Source organism: Falco peregrinus, chromosome 2, assembly GCF_023634155.1.
Source record: "Falco peregrinus isolate bFalPer1 chromosome 2, bFalPer1.pri, whole genome shotgun sequence".
Lineage (NCBI taxonomy): Eukaryota > Metazoa > Chordata > Aves > Falconiformes > Falconidae > Falco > Falco peregrinus.
Genome location: NC_073722.1, coordinates 45,369,127 through 45,390,394, shown reverse-complemented (window position 1 = coordinate 45,390,394; position 21,268 = coordinate 45,369,127). Strand labels below are relative to the sequence as shown.

The 21,268-nt window shown below is 44.2% G+C and overlaps 1 protein-coding gene across 9 annotated transcripts in view; it reads left to right on the top strand.

Moving 5' to 3' along the window:
• The window catches only part of CTBP1 (C-terminal binding protein 1), a 251,623-nt gene that overhangs the window by 171,662 nt on the left and 58,693 nt on the right, over window positions 1-21,268 (top strand). For 2 of the 9 annotated variants that reach the window (XM_055795711.1, XM_055795715.1), the window contains exon 1: window positions 9,627-9,845. The exons of 4 other annotated variants lie outside the window; for them this stretch is intronic. In XM_055795711.1, coding sequence (XP_055651686.1) covers window positions 9,806-9,845 — 40 coding nt within the window. In that variant the 5' untranslated portion in view covers window positions 9,627-9,805. Of the gene's footprint in view, window positions 1-9,624; window positions 9,846-10,479; window positions 10,500-21,268 lie in introns of those variants that run through there. 3 more of the 9 variants (XM_055795712.1, XM_055795713.1, XM_055795714.1) reach the window with 3 other exon arrangements.

Sequence of the window (21,268 nt, the reverse complement as noted above, 5' to 3'; positions counted from 1 at the left end):
CAGACACTGAGGGGCTGGAGCGTGTCCAGAGCCGGGCAGGGGCTGGGGCAGGGGCTGGGGCACCAGCCTGGGGGGGGCGGGGGGGTCAGCCTGGAGAGAAGGGGGCTGGGGGGGACCCGGTGGCTCTGCAACGGCCTGGCAGGAGGCTGTAGCCAGGGGGGTCGGTCTCTGCTCCCCAGGAACCAGCGACAGGACAAGAAGAAACAGCCTCAAGCTGCGCCAGAGGAGGTTTAGGTTGGGTATTGGGGAAAAAATGTCTTCACTGCAAGGGTGGTCAAGCACTAGAACAGGCTGCCCAGGGAGGTGGTGGAATCACCATCCCTGGGGGTATTTAAAAGCTCTGTAGATGTGGCGCTTAGGGACGTGGTGTAGTGGTGGACTTGGCAGTGCTGGATTAATGGTTGGACTTGATAATCTTAAAGGTCTTTTTGACCTAAACAATTCTATGATTACAGCTCATGATGAACTCTTTTGTGGACTTTCCACAATGTCATGAATCACAAATACCGCAGATGTAGCAGCCCAGTCACCTAGCCAACACCTGCATGTCACAACAGTAACTGTCTTTAAAATTGCACCAATATCTCTGCTGTTGAGAGTAATGGTCATGGTGGGGTAGTGGAGTTCCCAAGAGACACTTGTAGGTGATACATTTCAACAAAACATCTCTGTCAGCTTGTGTTTTCCTGCGTAGAGGAGTTGAACCATTCCAAAGACAATAATTTTAGCAAACATTTTCATGAGATTTGTTCTCTCTGCAGCATTTTCTTCCAGTAACATGGTAAGACCTTTGGAAAGTTTATCCAACAATCTTTAAATAATACCATACTATCGTAATGCACAGTGCTGCCTTAGTCTGTAAGTCAGGGTATTTGGCAATAAATACCAACTCAAGTAGCAGTAAATCTGTTGATACTGATGATCACCTATTTGAATTGACTTTTCTTCTGTGGTGAGATTGTTTTATATGAATATAAGTAGTATGATCAGGCAGTCTTTTTGCTAGGGTAACAGTCCACTTCTCTCTTGACATTTTACAGCAATACAAAAGGAGCTTTAAAAATCTATTTCAGGTTGGGTTTTTTTCTCCCAGATCACTGTGTGAGTTGTTACATAAACTGATGTCCTTTAGGATTTCAATTGCATCTTTGTAGTCATATGTAAGGATAAGGGTTTCTTGCAGTCTACTTCTCAGCTATTGAGTTTTAAATCTCGAGAATTGGGTGTAAAAAAGTTGCACAAGAGTCTTTATTTTGGTTCAGTAAAAGAAAAAAAGGTGTACCTCCAAATAACTGCCTATAAAATGTTTGTTAGAAAAATACATACATATTAGGAAGTGTATAAAAATATTAGTATATTGCTAGATAACATGGAGGCAGAGAACATGAAATGTGTTTCTGTGGCAAATGGAGTATGTGTTTTATGCATCAAACCTTGCTAGTTTCTTTTTACTGCTCTAAAATCATTGACAATTCACTGTTATGGATTGCTTCACGTGTATAGTGTTCCATATGCTGTAACTATGGAATTGATTTTCACTACCGGTCTCTTTGGTACTGGTTTTCTCCACCCTAATTTTCCTGTGTTCTCCGAGTACAAAGGGCTGATCATTGAGATTATTGTTATTATTATTACATATTTAATAGGATGTTTTTCTTATTTTGTGTTCAAATTTCTGGATATACTGGTTCTAAAATGAAATGAAAACAAGTTAAAAAATCCAGTTAGTGCTTACACTTTTTATTATAGTCCATTAAATTCTCTACTGGTTATTTGTAGGCAGATTTTACTACGTTCAAACAAATGTGTTCAGGTTTTTTGATGTGCAAATGTTTTCTGTCATTTGTTAAAGCTGCTATGCAAAGCGCAAGTTACTGAAGGTATCTGAAGTGCTTGACCAATGGTGCACAGCTGCTGGCTGGTGTTATGGTGTAGCATTATCAGATTTTAATTGTGTGTGGATGTGATCAGCCAGTGAAAGGCAGGGTGCTGCCAGGGAGGCATTGTGTGTCTCAGGAGCTGGTGTGATGATTCACTAGAGGTCACTTTTTGCTCCTTAATGAACCATTCTCTTACCTTAGCACTAGGTAGTAGTGGAGTGTTGGTAGTGCAGTATTTCACCAGGGTACAAATCAGTGTTAAGTTTGAAAGAAGATTAAATTCAAGACTGATAACTTATAAACATCTCAAGTAAATCTGACAAAGCGAGAAAGTTCATTTTAGTGTCATAAATGTATATAATCCCAGTGTGTGGTTGGGCTCAAGGTCCTTGACAGCAAATGGACATTTTCATGTGAGAGACATGGTTTTGCTTTTTGCATCCTTTAGTATCCTTGCTGGTTTTTCTGCTTGGTAAGCCTCGTGGTTAGTTTGAGAGAAAAGTCTTTAGGATAAACACTTAGTGAGATGTTGCTTTGATTTCATACCTTTCCTTATTTTTCCTGAGGGGGTCCTCAGTCTTATGTGTTTTACACAAGGAAGTGTGATGTTCTCTGTGCCAACTTGTGAATGAATGACATTTATAAGCACAAATATAATTGTTTGTGAACTTTAAAATTATTTTTGATACAACTATAGCTTTTTTCCTGGCTACTCGTTCTGCAGCTTTGACAAAAAATAAGATGCCAAGTGTGTTATAGGGAACTAAAGAGGATAATAGAGTGCAAATTACATTGCAGCACAGGGACAACTAACTCACTGTCAGTCCAAATTGGTATGAACATACAGCATCTCCTGGAGATGCCCCTGCTGCTGCTTTAGCATGGTGCCAGGCCCAAAATAATTAATCCCACTTCTGAACAGATAATCACCTCACGTTTGGAATGACACTGGCAAATCCGAACTGTTTATGGCTTCAGATCTAGAGCAGAGATCAAGCCTCCAGCCTAATCATCTCCCTCCTTTCCTCTGGAAGTGGTGGAGGCAGCAGCCTGGCCTTGAATCCATGTAGGTGAAAGTACTGCTTGCACACTGCTTCTGAATTTGATTTTCTGCATCTGTTGAGTGTCTCAGCAGACTGTCCTAAGACTGAACATATACCCACAATAGCGAGTTCACTCAGGACATCCACATTCCACAATCCAGAGTTCTCCTTAGGTCACTCGATGGTTAATTATTCTCTGTTTTACCTGCAAAATTACTACCACTAAACATGTTATTGAATCTATATAGGCTTGGAGTTTTTGATCCCTTCAGTTGGCTTTATTATGTATATATTTTTCTTTGAATACAGGATGCAGTATCACAGAGTATCTGGTTTTCATTATAATTTTAAAGAGACAATGAGATGTCATAACTGCTCTGTATGGGTCTGAGCCTGCTGCCCTTAATCATCTAAAAAATAATACTTCCCTTCATGACCAGGCCCAGACTGATTTAAAACTTGAAAAGTAAATTACTACTCAATAGTAATCTGCTACAATCCAGTTCTATAAAAGTAAATGCAGAATGTTGTTATGCTTGTTCATTATGTTGAGAGTATATTGCATTATAATTTTTAATGGACTTTTTAGTGTAATATATTCCAAATGCCTTCTTTAACACCTTGGGAGACAGCTGGATTAATGGTCTCACTCGCCTGTTGAGGGGCTGTCCCTGGCCCACACAGTTTTGTTAGCAGCTAAAGTTAAATTTTTAAGGACTTCATTAGTAGTAGGAGCCTCAGCGTAGTATCTCTGCAACTTGCAGTTTGAATGAGCTCCAGGATTTCAAACAGGTGAGAAGGAGAAAACCTTCCCCTGGGTTACTAACCCACTTTTTGTTCTTTCTTGTTAATTGGCCGTTCATTCCTGGGAACACAGATTGTGCTGCTTCTCCTTTACCTCATCCAATGTCAAATCCCCAAAGAAGCCCTGCCAGCGAGGAAGGGAGCAAGCCATATGGGGCAGGTTGCAGTTGTTCCTTCAGGTCTGGATTTATTCCACTGTGAACAGATGGACAGTGGCTGACATCCACTAATGGTTCTCGATAGGTTTCTTCTGCTGTTCATCTCCATCTTCTTTTTCTCTTCAGCCAGAACACAGACCTTCCTGGAAATGGTCTGTTAACTCCTCCTGACTAGATGGAAAATGATACCTCTCGTTTCACGATAACCAGAAAATGCAGAGGATTTAATTCCGCCCTGGTTCTTGTGTTTTTAGCACTTGTATGAAGAGGGTGAGATCAAGAAGAAAATCCCTTAGTCACTTAATACAGATAACATCAGAGGAGAGAGGTTTTTTGTGTTCACTGGTTTGAATTTATTCCTCTATGTATTCAGCATGCTGCAAGCTTTTTTCACTTTTGTACAGCTGGTATTTCCAGCACAGAGTGAGTATAGCTATTCCATTTTGAGAAAGGAACAATGCACATTTGGCATTTAAAAAATGACTTTGAATGTTTGACACAGCTGAACTTCTTGTTCATTAAGTGGAACTTTAATCTACAACTTTGATCCTTCAGCAAACCTTCTTTTTAACAGTAGATGAAGGTCCTGTATTCTATTTCATGCTTGTGATGACCACCATTTCTTAAAGATGAAGTATTTCCCTTTTGTCAATTACTCTTTTTTTCCATTTTCCCCTCAGAACCTGCTGAAAATGTTTCTCCAAAATGGCTTTTTCTTTCACATCAGCCAAAGAGCATTAACTTCCTACAGCAGGAAGTTTCACACAGAGGATGTTTTATGAAAAAAAAAAAAAAAAAAAGCAGCTGTAATTAAAATATGCAATTGCAAAATGAAAGTAGACTGATCTCTACGTGTGTGTTTTATAAACAAAGGCTTTTTAGGATCTGAGCGAAGGAATTAAGGCAATATTTAAATGCAAACCAAGTTTTCTTTCCAGATTTTAAATAAATTGAATTGACTTATTTTGATTACACATTTTAAAGATCTATTTTCAGCATAAAGTGTAAGTGTTGGGCCTACTTTATCCAACCATTTTTTTCTTCTGCCATAAATCCCTTTTAGGATCTCCTAATAGCATCTCCAAGATTTACTGTTGACAAAAGTCAAGATACCCCATTGAAATATAATCTTACATTTTGATTAAAATGCAGGTTTTAAAATGACTGCTTTAAAAACTGTTACAATGAATGATGCGTGTTTGATAATGAAGCAAAAACATGCATGAAGGAACCATCATGCACAGCTATGACAAACTAAAGAAAATCCGTAAGTACACAATCTGAGTAGATGAAGAATATTGTCAGACCTCATTATTCCCTTTAGAAAGCCTTCAACATGTATCTTGGCTCGTTGCTTAGGCGATACAACAGTAGAACTTCCTCTTTCAGTATCTTTAAAGTCACATCTGCTAAAGATATCATACCCTAATGTATCTAATCTGTGAAAGCCCAAGGTCATGCCCTTCTGATTAGACATTCTGAGGGGAATAAAACTTGTACTTAAATTATACATATGGCTGTTAACAGATACACTTGAAACAATGTATTTACTCTTCAGCACATGCGCTTCTCCAGCTGAGTCTTAAGAAGCCAAGAAACAGTTTGGGGGCTTTAAAAAAATGCCATAAATCTTAGTGCAAAACACAGAAGACACTCAGCTGTGTAACGTTACTGTTCAAAAAATAAAATAGCTGTGGTGACAGGAGTGCCAAAATGTGATAGGAGGATGGGGGTTGTTACGCTTTGTGGAAGATTTACTTATATTGTAGCTGTATAAGCCACAGTCTAAAAGATGCAAAGGGTGACTGAATGTTTGGTGATGCAGAGGCAAGCTGGAGAACATAGGAAGTGGAACGGATGGGTGCAGCAGAAGGCGTGACTGGAGTCAGCTGGTGTGCTCCTGGATTTTCTCATGTCTGGGCTAAAACTAGGTCACAGAAAGCCATATAGGGGAGCAGGGCTGAACTCTGGGTGAAAGTGAGCTTGATTTTCTTAAACAGAAAAGATCATTGCATTGTGTTCTGAAGGAAAACTTCAGTTCCTCTTGGGTTATTTTGTTTTCTTTTCCATCCAGAGTCCTCATAGTTTATTCTGTAAAGCAGGTGCCTCGTTGCAGCTGTGAAGGAGCAGGGTGGAGAGACCTTTTGACTGCGGAGACAGGGTCAGATAACCTCTCTCCTTCAGCAGGTGCAAGTCAACTTTCTGCTGTTGAAAAGAACACAGTTGGCTGGGTTACAATCAGCTGAGGATCCAGCACTTGATGTTTTCTCAGGAAACAGCAATTTGTGATGTATGCATGTGTGTGCTGGGAGGGAACCAAGTCCGGCATTACCTACAGTGTGTGTATTTAAGTCAATGTACAATCAGAAAGGAAAAAGAGCAAGCATATGAATCCCTTCATGAAGTAGTGTAGAGAATACCAAACTGCAGTATTAATAACCTCCTGTTATTGAATACTCCATCTGTTCATCATGCCAACTTATCCTCACTTAGAGCACTCCCCTTGTCATAATATTTTGTACCACACTCCCCTCCCTACTCGAAGCAGCAGTTCCAGTTTAGAACTAAACATTTGCCCAGTCATGTAACCCCACCAAGGACATGGTCTCATTGTCTGTATCTGTTTATGTTTCTCTACAAAAAAATGTAACTGATTCCTTAATTTCTTTTCTGAATTTTCATTTTCCACTCTCTTAATTTTTCCCAGAGATAACTCCATACCCATGTTGGTATTCACAGATATTTCACTTGCGGTTTAAGCCTGTTTTACCCCTAATGTTCGTTCCTGCTAATACTTTGCCACATGGCAACTTAAGTAGTGCAAAAAAAAAAAAAACCAAACCCAACAAAACAACCAACCAACCCCCCCCCAAACATGATTTTCTTCTTACAGCTTTGATATGTATATATTTTTATATTTGCTAACATCTATAAATGGCAATAAAGTGGTTAACCACTTTAAAGTGATTAAAACCAAATTTGTTTATTTATACAAACCCCACATGAGGCGCTCAGCTAGATGCTGCCCTAGTGATGCACAGTGAGAATCTAGCGAAACTATGTTGTTTGAGGGATGTCTTGAGACATCTGTAGTGAGCCACAGAAGGCTTTTCCATGAATACAGGAGGAAAATGAAGATAAGTCAGAGGCTGCATAAACTTGTCCTGGGCGTTACCTCCCAATCCTGCTGGTTAACCCCGTGAAATGGACACTACCTGGAGAATGATGGGGGAAAACAAGTTATTAGGGAGCTGGAGCCAAGTTGCTAAAGGGTGCCTATAAGCTAAACTCCTTTATTTGTGCCTGGAATGGATTTGTGAAATGCACTCAGCTTGGAGGCTGAAACCACCTTTTGTAACATTTGAGTTCAAATATTCCCCTCTCAAATAACCAACCCACCCCCAAAACCACAGGAAAATCTACAGCCTGTGCCTATACAAGCACAGAGAAGATGATCTGTGCCCAATTATCAGGCATGTCTTTACCAAAGAGAATTACCAATGTTTGCTGCCCTGTGACTATTAGTAGTAGCTACCTCTAACGCACCTATCACCGCGGGTACTGTAATTATCGCAGACCAATCCCGCAGAATCCAGAAAAAGCTCTAAAAATCGTCGTGTCTACCCCCTCCCTTCCCGCGCGCTAGTTTGTAATAATAACAAAAAAAAAAATCAAAAAATCACCCACGGTCCCGGCGTTCAGCGGTGCAGTCAGCATAATTAACTCTTAGGTCATCCCGCAAAACGATTAAAAAACGTGTGAGAGGTGCGGGAGCCGGGCGGGGGAGCCGGGGACGCGGAGGGGGCGCGGGCCGACATCCCCCCGCCCCCCGCCGGTACGAGCTGTGCCACTTGCCCCCGCCAGAGGGGAACCGGGGCGGGTTTGCCGCCCGGCTCGGCACAGAGCAGCCTCAATAGCTTAATTTTATCAGCGGTTAACCTGTCGCGCCTGTGTGTGTGTGTGTGTATGTCTCCCGGTCGGTATCCGAGGGGTCCCCCGGCACCCCCGAAGTGCTGCTGGGGCACCGCGGGCTTCGGGGCCGTTTGCGGCGTCACCGCTAGCAGAAACAAGCGTTTTATTTCTGGAAAATGCAAAAGATGGGGTTTGCGCTCGCCGGGCTGGCCTGTGGGGAGGGGACGGAACAAGCGAGCGCCCTGCCCGCTCCCGGCCGCGGCTCCACTTCCTAGCCAAGAATAAGGAGGAGGGGGGCGGCTCTGCGAGAGGCGCAAAACTTTCTCAGACGGCCGGACCCAGAGCGCCCGGTACCGGGGAAAAGCCGGGGAAAAGGCGGCAGCGCCGGCCCATGGCGGCGCTCCGGGCCGCCGCCACCCTCCCCCCTTCCCTCACCCGGGCGGGGCGGGGCGGGGCCGCTGTCAGCTGACCCAGCCGGCCGCGGGGGCGCCTCGCCGACTTTGGTTTTCGTCCGCCGCCGCCACCGCTGTTTCGGTGGGCAGGCGAATGGCGGGCTCTCGGGGGTCTCCCCGGGTGCAGGCAGGGAGTGGGGGAGAGGGGCTGCCGCGCGTTGGGAGCTGGCGGCGGTGACGCCTGTTTTCGACCCACATCTCTGTCTTGGGGCAGCGCAGAGGCAAAATACTACATTTCTGCTTACATCCCTCGTCAGTGAGGGCGGGCCTTCCGCGCCGAGGGGCGAGTGGAGCTGGGCGGTGGGTGTAGGTGGCCAGGGCACGCAGCGGAGGCACTGGCACCCGGGGGCTGACCTGCGCTGGGGCTGGGCCTTTCCTTCCCCAAAAAGGCGCCTGTTGGCTCCAACAGCCTTTTCTGGGCATTGACCCCCATGCAGGGTGGTGCGAGTAGCATAAATAGGTTATACGTTGTGATTAATTTGGTGCCGCCAGACAGTAGCATAGAACTGGCCCTTGTTGTAGCCTGTGAGGCTTTCCAGGGGAGCAGGCCTGGGCCTTCGTTTTGGGGACCCCCGTGTGGGAGTTGCAGGCTGGGACCCCGTTACCGGGGCGCTTCACCTGGAGTAAGGGCTGGTCCGTTGACAATAAAGCGATGCTTTCTCATTCAGGGACCCAGGGTGAGGATTGAAGAGGGCCTGGCGCCCATCACCCAGCGCTTTGGACTGGATGGAAATGTGCAGGGATGTCCCCGATGAGAAACACCACCAGCATTTGGCCAACTTGGCTCCAAAGCCATCCGCATTCATGGTGGTGCTGGCCCCAGCCCTGCTGCTTCCCCAGTGGGACCGGGGATAGTTCTGGGCCAGGGGCTCCAAGGGTGGATTGGTGATGCATGAAGCAGAAAACCTCGCTTATACTCACTAGGTATAATTAGAGTGTTCTAGGGTTTTGGTTTTGGGTTATTTTTCCCATCCTTGTTAATTTATAAGGGAGAAGAGCCTTAAGCGAATTGCAGAAAATAATGAAGCATCAGAAGTGCCAGTGTTTTGGGATGCCAGGGAGGCCATCGAATGTGGCTAGTGTTAACTTTGTTAAAGTTTAACCAAACCAAAAGGATAAAGTGGCAGCACCGGCTCCCAAAAGCAGTTGGAGGTGTCGGTGCTCTCTCGTCTCACCCACGAACCAGACGCCGGCGAACGGCAGCGTGAGGCTGTAGGCCCGCTTGCTCCCGCCCCGCCGTCTTTCGATCTTCTCCGTTTGCCTCGAACCAGGAGATCGAGCCGGGGCGCGGAAGCCCCGCCCGCGGCAGCGGCGGCAGAGGAGGCAGCGGCCACTTCCCCACCCCCGCGCAGCGGCGGGCGGCGCGCGTGCGCGCGGCGGGGGCGCGCGGGAGGGCATGCGCGCGGGCGCGCGCCTCAGCGCCTCACTTCAGGGGCGCCCACGGAGTAGCCGCCATATGCCGCGGCGGCTTGTATTTTTATTGCCAGCCTCGCCGTTGCGGAGCGGCGGTGCCCCCCCGGCCTCCTCCCCGCGGCGAGCGCGGACGTAGCGTTTCAATGGGAAGTTCTCACTTACTAAACAAGGGCTTGCCTCTAGGTAACGAGCTCCGGCCTCGCGTCGCGTCGCGCCGGCCTGGTCCGCGGCGGTGGGGACCGGCGGTGGGAGATGAGGAGGGCGAGGGGTGGGGGTGGGGGTGTGCGCCATCGGCCCCCGTCGCCGCCGCGCTTTGTGTGCCCGGCCCCGCTGCTGCCGGCCCCGCCGCGCACCCCCGGCCGCCGCGGGGAGCGGGGCTGCCCTGACGGCCGCAGCGCCGCCGCAACTTTGCCTGCTGGCTGCGGGCGGTACCTGGGGAGTGTGAGTAAACACATAAAGAGAAATAAAAATCAAACGCGGGGAGGCGGGGAGGCGCAGGCAGGGGGCTGGAAGTCGGCTGCGGGTGCAATTCGTCCTTAAAATAAAAAAGTCAAACGGCGCTGAAACTGCATACGGAATGTTAATTTGGGGGGGGTTGTGTCCCGTGTCCCCCCCCCCGCCGCCCCCCGGCCCGGTCCCTTTCGCTCGGGGGTGAGCGGTGCCCTGGCTTCTAACTGCAGAGAAACGCTGGGAAAGTGCCGTGGAGGAAAAAAAGCTGTGCTAATATTTCAATAAACAGGAAGTTTAAAAGCGGCGTTTTATTTCTGTAAAAAGTGCTTAAGGCCTGGCTCTTGAAATGATTTTGCTAAATCTGCGGACGGGTTATGTGTCTGAGAGGTAAGGCTTATCTCCGTAAATCTGAATTTATGTTTTTCTTTCTTTCCTCTTCCCTTTTTTTTTAAACATGGGCTAGCAAATCATTTATGGATTGCTGCTGGTTTTTAAGGTAACATGAATAATATGCATGGCATGATGTTAACAGATATGCCTCCAAGAACTGCTTGGCATAAATTGTCATGTTAATCTGAAGATGATTTTTTTTTCTTCCCCAGACATAAGGAGACAGAATGTCGATTCTGTTTATAAACACTATCATTTTGTAAGCAAATGATACCAGAAGAAGGCTACAAAGCAGAGAATAAACCCATTTACTGTGTAGATATGAGTCAGTCAGTTATGCTGCTTTGTTTTCCTCTAAAAAAAAATAAATTCAAAAGTCAGGATTTCAGTCGTAGTACCAATCTGGACACAGCAGTGGTAGAAAACACTGTTACGAGCGGTGGTTTTCAAAATTTCACCTGTTGTAACTTCAATTAAACAATTTAACATTGCCTTATATTTTAATAATTGTTGTCCTTATCAGGAAGAATGTTTGCTTTTAGGCCATGATGGAGCAGCTAAAGATAATCATCCCTTTAGCCTCATTGAAAATAATGAGGCCTAATAAACTGAAGTGAATGTGTATTTTTTCCCAGTGAATTAAAATTAACTATCATATTTGTGATGTACATACATGTTTCAAGTGCATCATGCTGATTCCTCCTCCTGGGTCTTAGAGGATGTAAATATTCTTATTTAGTATTCGAGCCCCTTGGCAAGTAGCCTGATGCCCTTATTAAAATATTTTAAATCTCATTATTGTATCCCACTAGGAGGGGAACAAGAAAATACTGAGAAAAATAAAATACATTTAAATTATTTCAGTTGTAGATTGAAATCCCATTGAGTAACGCTTTAAAAATCTATCCCTTTTATAAATAAAAGGGTTTTAAAAGCTCAGTGTTGACTATGCTAGTAGAAAGATAATTGTCCAGTGCATCTCTTTGTTCTATGTTCTTATCTGTTTTATCTATTTTTAGCTGTGCGTTGGTGAAGCAGGCACATAAAATTAGCAGCCCAAACTGCTAACTTTAGTATATTTTATAAGGTTGCTCTTTATTGACCCCCAAAGGCAGCAAGATTTTGATATTGGAATTCCTTAAGGTTTGACAAATAATATCCTTTTGGTTGTTTATTATTATGTCAGCCATCCTGAGGGTAAGCTAGGGACAAAATATTTTGTCCACTCGCAATTCACAAGTGTTATTTCAAACCGGAATGAAACAAACAACCCTCTGCCCTCAGCCTGCCACAGTTTTCCAGTCTGAACAAGAAATAGATGTTTATGGGGTGGCTGCAATCTGTAAACAGATGGGAGAAACTGAGAGAGTTAAACTGTTCCCTCATTTTTGTCATTGTTAATGTAAAATAATACTTGGGACGTGAAGAGAGTTTCGCTGCATTTGTTTGATGGCATAGAAGGCATAAATTGGTGCAGAGTCAGTGGTAGTTTCTCTGTCCTGTAATCGCACACACTACCCCCACCCACCCCCAAATAACATAGATCCAGCGTTTCTCCATCAAGGGATGTGTTATTTAATTACTGAATTGGCAGATAAAGTAGTAATAATCCTGAGAACTGCGGTAGTCATGCTTAGTAGAAAAGTTTAGTCAATGAAACAACTATTTTGAAATGAAACTACTACAGTCACCTTTGTGAATTTTTCAGTCCACTGTTGGCATATGTAGTTAAGGAGTAGCTGGAGCATGCAGCTTTTGATCATACAGTATATACTATGTGTAAAAAGCTGATCATCGTACATATTGCATACGCGATGATACTTTGTCATACTGTGGAGTTCCTGGTAGCGTGACAAAACAAATTACAAGTGCCGTTACGTTTGTCAGTTTGGTTAGCTCTTGACTTGTCCTTCTGTATCGTAAAGATAAATTTGTTAAAAATGTGCAATGCTTCAATTTACTAATCTCTTAGGTTCTAAGAGTTATTGTTTTGTTTACAATGTAAACAGAGCGGTTGCAGTTCTTAGCCGAAGGTGTGATCCAAGAGATTAGGATTGGGCTGAATACTGTGAAGCGTTATCGTACAGATACAGTAGTGCACTTGGCAGCATGGTTTTGAAACACAAAGTCAATCCCTCCTTATCAAGCAAGAACATCTACTGCAGATCGGCGACTAGGCTGGGTAGTCTCTTTTGGGGAGAAAACTGATGTTATCCCAAAGTAACTGTTTACCTGAATACCATAAAAATGAAGAAGAAAACCAAACCCACAAGCTTATTTTACAAGAAAATAGTTTGGACAGCAGTAAGTGTATGGAAAAGCACAGATTTAAATATCTTTTAAGTAAAGACGTGGAGAAGCAACATGATTGTTAATTTGCTTACGTGAAATGTAACACTTAGGGGAAACCATGCAACTACTTCGGCCTATGGTCTCTTGTTGCCATTTTCTTTCCTTACTTACTATGCATTTGTAATAACTATGGTTTTGGGATCTTAACTGGAGAGGTTGGCTACTTGTGTGTTAGAGACCTGCCTTTAGGAGTAGTATTTAGGTTTTCGTCTCCCAAGCCAGCTGGGAACATTGATGAGGTGATACACTCCAGCATGTGTCAAGCTTTCAAATCCCATAGCAGTTGGCAGTATAGCAACATAGCAGCCTCGTCTGAGGCTCCCTAACCTTCTGGCCCCATAATTATTTATTTAGTGTGAGAGTAGAGATGGAGTTACACTTTTAATATGTGTCCTGAAATTTAAGGTGAGGATAAAAGTTGTAGTACATGGCCCTTTAGCCTTAGTTCCTGTGCTGCACGTGCTTTCTCACTCCCAGACAGTGTAGCAATGGATTTACAGTTAGGGAAGACAAGTTCCCAGCTGTGGTTTTAGGTCTCTTTCTACCCTACTGCCATGAGAGCAAAGGTGATGATTCGTTTTAATCTTTGTATCGATCAGGAAAAAGATAGCAAACATGCATTACAGATAAATCTAAAATTAACATTTCCTGCTAGAATATAACCCTTTGCTCCCTCACTGGTTATTCCTCTGGGAGAACTGGAGGAGTGCAGCAGCGCTTCCACTTGTGGTGGGCGTTTTAGGTTCTCTGAGCTGTGATTACGATAAGATCTTTTCCAATGCACTGTGATCCTTAGCCCATCTCCCGAAATGATTGACGTGCTCAGAAGTGTTTTGGGAATCTGGCAGCATCAAAGTGTTGGCTGGCTGAAATTGATGCACGACCTTACGGGGCGGTATTGCAGGGAGGGGGAAGCAGAGTTAAGTGTCTGATGTTGTTTATGATGTGAAAACGGGTGCTGTGAGTCCCTGGATTGGACTTTTTTAGGTGCTTGTGAGGCCCTATCCTTTGATATTCAGCTTTGGTTTGGTGGTTGAAATTAATAAAAACTTCAAATTCTTTTTGGACCTGACCAGAGACCTATCCGGTTCCTCAAAGGAATATGAGAAAGTCCCGGGGCTCATCTAATTTGTGCCGCCTCGTAGCTGCTATCTGTGGCCACTTTGGGGCCGGGGAGTATCTGGAGCACAGCGTGCCTCAGCTGCACCCTCAGGCTTTGCCTGCCAGGAGCACCAGAGCCTGGGCAGGAGCTGGCACCACTGCTCGCTTAGCTGGCAGAGGGACAGCCACCCCAACCAAGGTCTTTACCTCTGTGGGTGCTGCAGAAGTAAAATTAATGAAATAATAAGGGGTGGGGTGGGGGGGGGGAGGTGCAGAAAGCTCACAAGGTAAAATTAAATTCCAAATAAAAAGACATCACTCAAAAGAAATGTCTCCTGAAAAATATGTATTAGATAAATAGGTTAATTATTTTTTGATGTGTGAAACATAACATGTTTATGTTTGCTATAGCAGAGCAAGAATTTAATTTTTGAGGGAGATTATTATAAATTAACTTGTCTCTTTTATGAAATATTTTTGTCATTTCATCTCAAACGTATCATGTTTCCTGTGTTATTATTCCATGTACTAATTATCCAGTTTGAGTCTAATCAACATAATTGAAAATTGACATTGTTTGGTTTTTTTTTTTTCTTTGAACTAAATGTTGCTAATGCTATAGCATGTTTCATGTTGGTATTTATTTTGGATGACTATTGCTCATGTCTGCATTTTCATCTTTTATGATACCTGCTTTTTTCAAGGAACTTCTTGCAGTGTACCTGCCAGGGTAGTCAGGCAGAAGGAATTCTCTACAAAAACCAGAAACAGCTGGCTTCAGGGCTGGGACTGATGCTCAGAGTAACTGTAAAGTTGAGGTTTTAATAGAAAGCTTTTATTTCTGTTACATGTGTTGTAGCCTTTGTAGCTTCAGTATTAAAACACGAGGTAATGTGATTATATAATTTTGCTTTACATGAGGTATTTTAAGGCATATTAATAGTTCTATTTACAGGTCAGTAGATATCCCTTATCCACCACCAAATCACTTTCAACGAGTTGTGTCACCACCGGCAAAGTTACATAAGTCTGCAGTGAAAGTTGTTCACGGTTTCTGACTCTGTATGTATGCCCGTACTCGCCACATTACCCCTCCTCTCTTTTTAGTCTTTTTAGGGGAGCTCTGATGCCAACTCACAGGAGGAAAAAAAAAAGAAAAAAGGAGGCAGAGAAACATTTTTTACTTGAGTCGCAATTCCAAACTCCTGTATGCAGTCCAGATTTCTTACTGTTGGATGTGCACTAACGGTCTTCCTGAACAGCCTCAGTATTTTTTGGTAGATTCCACTTTCTGCTGTCGTACATGGACACACCCTGTGATGACTGCGGAGAGGTCTGTCCCGGTGGGTCATGCTGGAAGCTTTGCAACTAATTCTCACACTGCCACACGAAACATAACAAGAGCGTAACTGTTTCGCCGCCTTTTTAAAGCAAGCATTGCTTTTGCCACCTTCAGTGCTCAGTTGACACATGATGTTCAGAATCAAGAAATGCCCGTAGTTGGGAAACCATGATGGGCAGCCCAATGTTATGTGCATTTATGTATGTGTGTCTGGTCTTGTGCAAAAGGAATGTAGGCCCTCGTCTTGTCTGGGACAGAGCAGCGTCTAACCACAGGTAAAGTAGACAGTGGTTCGGAAAGGTGAGTTCTAGGGGCAGCAAAAGAGAGTGGTCCTGCTTTTTGTTTTGCTCATGTTGAAGACTGAAAGCCAAGCTGACTGTTGTTGCTGCTGCCATGTGGCGGATTGTTCCTCTCTCCCACCCTCCAAACAGTCAGTAGGAATTAGCCTATGGCTGCTGTCTGGTGACAGCAGGAATAGCAAATCCAACTCTCCAAGGCTCTTCTTGCTGCACTGCCGTTTATGTTCCTTTGTTATGGCAGGGAGCATACACTGTGCACCATAAAGTCTTGTACCTGGCCAAGTAGAGCAGTGGCCAGTGTGCTGTCCTGCATCATGCTCAGCTAGCGCAGTGGCAAGTCAGAGCTCAGAAGAAAGCCAGGAAGGAAGCAGCACTGCAAGTTATTTTCATCATCATCTACTACGCTTACATTTTTTCATTCTGCAGAATGTCATTGTAACCCCTGGGTGAGTCAGAAGTTGGGAGAATGAGCCAGAAAGAAGCTGTACTGAGATGCATGCTTTCCAGTCAGATTGAGGTGATCCGCAGGAGGATTTGCAGGAAGGGAGTGCTGCCCCAGGCAGCTGTTAGTCATACCTACAGTCAGCGAGAGGTGCTGCTAGGGGCTGACAGACAGTAATATCTTTGCCATTGGTGCAGATCGCAGTATCTTTAATTTGTAGTTGCAGAATTCCTGTTGGCTTCTGTGAGACTTTTACTTGAATTTGGATTTTCAGAATTAGCCCTCTGTTGTAAGGTGAGCTGTCCAAAATTACCGTTGCTTCTTGCGTATTTGCAGCATGCTACTCTCAATCCCATAAAGAAAATGTATGGTTTAGCAGAAACAGTGGTGTGAAGCACTTGATCAAAATTCCCAGATGAGTCAGATTTCATTAAATGGTTGCAGCCGGTTTGTCTCTTGTGGAGCATCTAGCTTTAGTCTTTGCATAGTCGTGCAGGACAAAACAGAGATAACCACAAGACAGTCTCCAAACTCTTAAACTGATCCTTAAATATTTTTTCTCTTTAATGTGTTGTACCAGATGTATTAAACTGTTTATTTTCAACCAGATAATGAGCGTTTTCACATTTGTGGTCTACCAACCATCTTAATGCATGTCTAGTGCTTCAGTGAACAGCATTAATGTGTATCAACCTTTCTCATGCTCTTGATTTTCCCGTTCACATAATCAGCATTACTGAGAAGTGATCTTCAGTAATTCAGTGTTGCATGTGTACATTCCCATGCTGACTGGAACTGGCTTGTTAAGTCTTTATCTTAATACACTGTCTTGACTAAGAAAGGTCGTTAAGGCACTGACTGAAGCCACTGCAGAATTTTAGGTTTCATTTTGTGTCCTCGCCAAATTCTGTCCTGCATGCTAAAAGTCAGCCTCTGCTACTTGTTCTCCTTTCCTAGACTGCCTTGTGCCGGGATTGCGGTCTTTCACTTCTGCTACCAGGTTTTGGTGTGGAAAGTCTTGTTCATTCTGGTTTTGTTGCATTAGCTTTCAGGACCCTTTTAATATGGAAAAAAAATGCAGTATCAGTTTTTGGTACCTCTGTGAACCAGTTACTTGCACCTGAAGGACTTACTACCTTCACCCTCAATCAAGATTTGTAGTTAATACTGCAGTCACTTTATTCCTTGGTTCTGTCAAATTTCTGTCAATTTTGCTTCTGCGAGACTGTCAAAACCTATTTGAATTGTGTTGAATTTGCGGATAGTTCTTAATGCACAATCTTGTTATCCTAAAACTAAAGCGGCTTCCTGCATCTGCCATGCCTGAGATCCATGGTCATCACTTCAGCTACCAAGGCACTACTCCTTTGTGAACTTTGGACTCAGCACAACCAGAGTAGATTTTTATTTTTTATTTTTACAAGCAAAAGCAGTATCTAAGAAAATAACCTTTTATCTGTGCAGAGCGGGATGTATTTTAGCCACGCCAGTCTAGATAAAAATCATGTCTTGCATTTTTTAAAAGCTTGTGGGAGGAGGCTCACAATAGAGGCTCCATTGTACTGTTAGTACTGAACGTACAGGAAGTCACAAATTAGCTATGACGAGAGTATTGCAGGGGAGTTTGAAATTTACTTAATTCCCATAGTATTGTATGGTTTTGAAAGGGTTTCACCATATGTTGCCTTTTGGGTTTGGTTGTGTATGTTGTTTGTATTTGGCAGTCCTCTGTTTAAAGCTTTCTCTTACCATGTCTTTGTTTGAAAGGTTGCATGTTTTGAATCCTTGAATCCAGCTGACTTTCCTCCTTACTGTAAATACAGAGGCATACAAATGCGGTTGGTATTTATCTCATGACAACCCTGCAGCCATCTAAAATTTAAATCTAGCATTATGTATTCAGCAGCGAGAATGATCTCCTTAGAGCAAGCAATAAAAAAAAGATTTTAAGTAGGAATTTGGAGAACAGTAAGCTGCAGGCACAACTTTTCCTTTCCTAGCAGATTTTGATCCTCCAGGATGTCAAGTTACTCAGCTTTGAGTTGATATCAAGGAGAATTGGAGTGGGTTTACAAATCCATGGGATCCTGGCTGTATCCTACATACTAAGTTCAAGTTATTACAGGATAACCCTTCTGTTAAAATGTTGTCCAGAGATTGGTTTGGCTCGGTACCTGCAGCTGAGGAACAAGTTTTGTCACTCAGTTGAGAGCACTGGCATTATAAGGACTCTCCAAAATCATGAATCTTATTTTCTTAGTCCTGTGAATAAAGTACAAAATGGTATATTGTATTGAGTTGGTAATCTAGATCCTGAAGTACTGTGTAAATGTTCCGATTTTGCATTTGTTTTCTTAACTTTGCTAGCATCATCCCTCTGGACTTGTTTTCAAGCCTGCTCAACCGTTAGTGATTTTTTTCTGAGCTGTGTGGCTTTTTCAAAAAAATACGTTAAAAAAGGTGCTAACAAATACATAAATAGAAAATATTTTTGTATACACTCAAGGAGTCAAAGGGGAACACCCCAACCCCAGGAAACGCAAGAAAAGGGGATACTGTCTTATAGAAATTACGTATTTTTCAAAGTATGGCTTACACAGTTCCAGCAGCTGTTGAAATGCCCTAAAGATCTGTTGGCAGGAGAGTATTTTTTGTGCAGGAAAAAAGTATCTCGAAAATAATCAAACTTTCTCAGATTTTGGAAGAGAATTAGTAAAACGTACTTTTCATTTTAAAGGGCTAACTCTAAAAAAAAACATTAAACAGTGATTATTATTATTACAAATAGTAAATAACCATGTCTGTTAAGATTTCTGTGATCACAAAAGTGCATAGTGAAAGAACCAGTCCATGAATAAGCCATGTGATACCTGGGAAATTGCTGACATTTAATTAAGTAGAATTTTAAATCAAGTTAGTTGAGCTAGTGCAAGCCCATTTAAACTTTTATGTAAGTGTAAACTAGACTTATTTCACATTTGCATTAATATAGTTAGGAATCAGCAAAACAAAATCAGAATGTGGTACTTTGTGGTGACTTTATATTGGGCGTTCGTGTTCTGTTGTACAAAATAAAACTTCTTTGTGTGGGATTCATAACTCTCTATAAAGTAACTACTGAAGCACCTAAGCATCTGTGTTAGGAAATGGATGTCCTACAGAAGAACTGAATCACATCTTTGAAGGGTTTGGTTTTTGTTTTTTTTGTTGGTTGGGGTTTTTTTTGTTGTTACACTATAAGTTTCTCATTTCTAAAAATCTTAGGTAAGCACTGAAGTAAAATGAAGGCAGGGTAGCTGACTTCCAAGGCAAGTTTGTTCTAATTATTGATAGGAGACTTGGAGGAGAGGGGAGCAGAGACAGCAGTGGTAGCAGATGTCCTAAGTGGCAGTGTGGAATGGTCCAGACTATCTTGGTGGTCTTTTCACGCTTGTGATTACCTGCAGGAGTGACCTGGGATAATTGGATAATTCACTTCATTTTTCTGTGCTCAGTCCCACCAATGCATTCAGTGCAGATAGTGATGGTGAAGTTACCTGGGAAAGAACTCTGGGATGTGTTGGAAATGGCACTGACCAGACTAGGATTCTCTTGTTAATTGTGCTCTGAGTAGGTGCTTGGTATCTCTGTTCGTGTCTTGTTTTATCACAGGGAAGTGATTTGGGAGGCGTGTGCTTTCAGTTGTGTACTGAATTAAGGTAAATGCACTTAATAAAAACACAGCCTATGACTTGACTGAACACAGTGCTGTACAACGTTCTCCTGTGACTGAAAGGCTTACTTTTTTTCAAATGAAAAATGTACTTTCCACCATTAAAGCTCTTCCTCTTTAAACAACAAAAAACCCCTCCTGCATAGTTGAATTGGAAAGTTGTATTTCACCAGTTAGCTTGACAGGGCATGTGTGCAAACCGACCAACAAAACACGGGTAAGTGATGAGGCTGCAGCTCCATGTGCAGTGCACTGAAATATGGGGATGTTATGCTATAGCACTGAGTACTCAGCTCCTGCTAAGGTAGGAAGGTTTGGAGCAGAGACATGATGGGAAGCTATTTTTACTTAACAGTTGAACTTGGGAAGAGAAATAGTAAGGGATAATTTCTTTAAATTTGAGTTTGCACATTGTACAACTATTACAAACCTCAAGTAGCTGTCTTTACTTAAAAGTTGTCTTGAAGTGCCAGATGGGAATGAGCAAGGAAAATGCCTTCTGTTTAAAACAGAAAGGGGACTTTTGCTCATTTTGGTTTGGGGTCTTCTGCAGTCCACACAGTTGCTGTGCTTGGCTCTCTCCAGTCCTGTCTAATGCCTTTATGGATGATGTGGGCGAGGGGATCGAGTGCACCCGCGGTCAGTTTGCAGATGGCACCAAGCCGGGGGGAGCATGGCTGTGCCGGGGGCAGGGGGCTCTGCGGGGGGCTCCGGGCAGGCCGGGCCGAGGGGCCGGGGCCGGTGGTGTGGGGGTCCCCAGGGCTGAGCGCCGGGCCCTGCCCCTGGGTCACACCAGCCCCCGGCAGCTGCGGGCTGGGGGCAGGGGGCTGGGAACTGCCCGGCGGGACAGGGCCCGGGGGGGCTGGGCGGCAGCGGCTGGGCATGAGCCCCCAGCGTGCCCAGGTGGCCCAGGAGGCCAGCAGCGTCCCGGCCGGTGTCCGAAACGGTGTGTCCGGCAGGGCCAGGGCAGCGCCCGTCCCCCTGCCCTGGGCACTGGTGGAGCCGCCCCGCGGGGCCTGGGCTCAGCGTTGGGCCCCTCACGGCCAGGCAGACACTGAGGGGCTGGAGCGTGTCCAGAGCCGGGCAGGGGCTGGGGCAGGGGCTGGGGCACCAGCCTGGGGGGACGGGGGGGTCAGCCTGGAGAGAAGGGGGCTGGGGGGGACCCGGTGGCTCTGCAACGGCCTGGCAGGAGGCTGTAGCCAGGGGGTCAGTCTGTGCTCCCCAGGAACCAGCGACAGGACAAGAAGAAACAGCCTCAAGCTGCGCCAGAGGAGGTTTAGGTTGGGTATTGGGGAAAAAATGTCTTCACTGCAAGGGTGGTCAAGCACTAGAACAGGCTGCCCAGGGAGGTGGTGGAATCTCTGTAGATGTGGCGCTTAGGGACGTGGTGTAGTGGTAGACTTGGCAGTGCTGGATTAATGGTTGGACTTGATAATCTTAAAGGTCTTTTCGACCTAAACAGTGTTGTGATTCTGTCCTGTGATTCTTCTGTTGTGGTTTCCATCATGCGGTCCATTT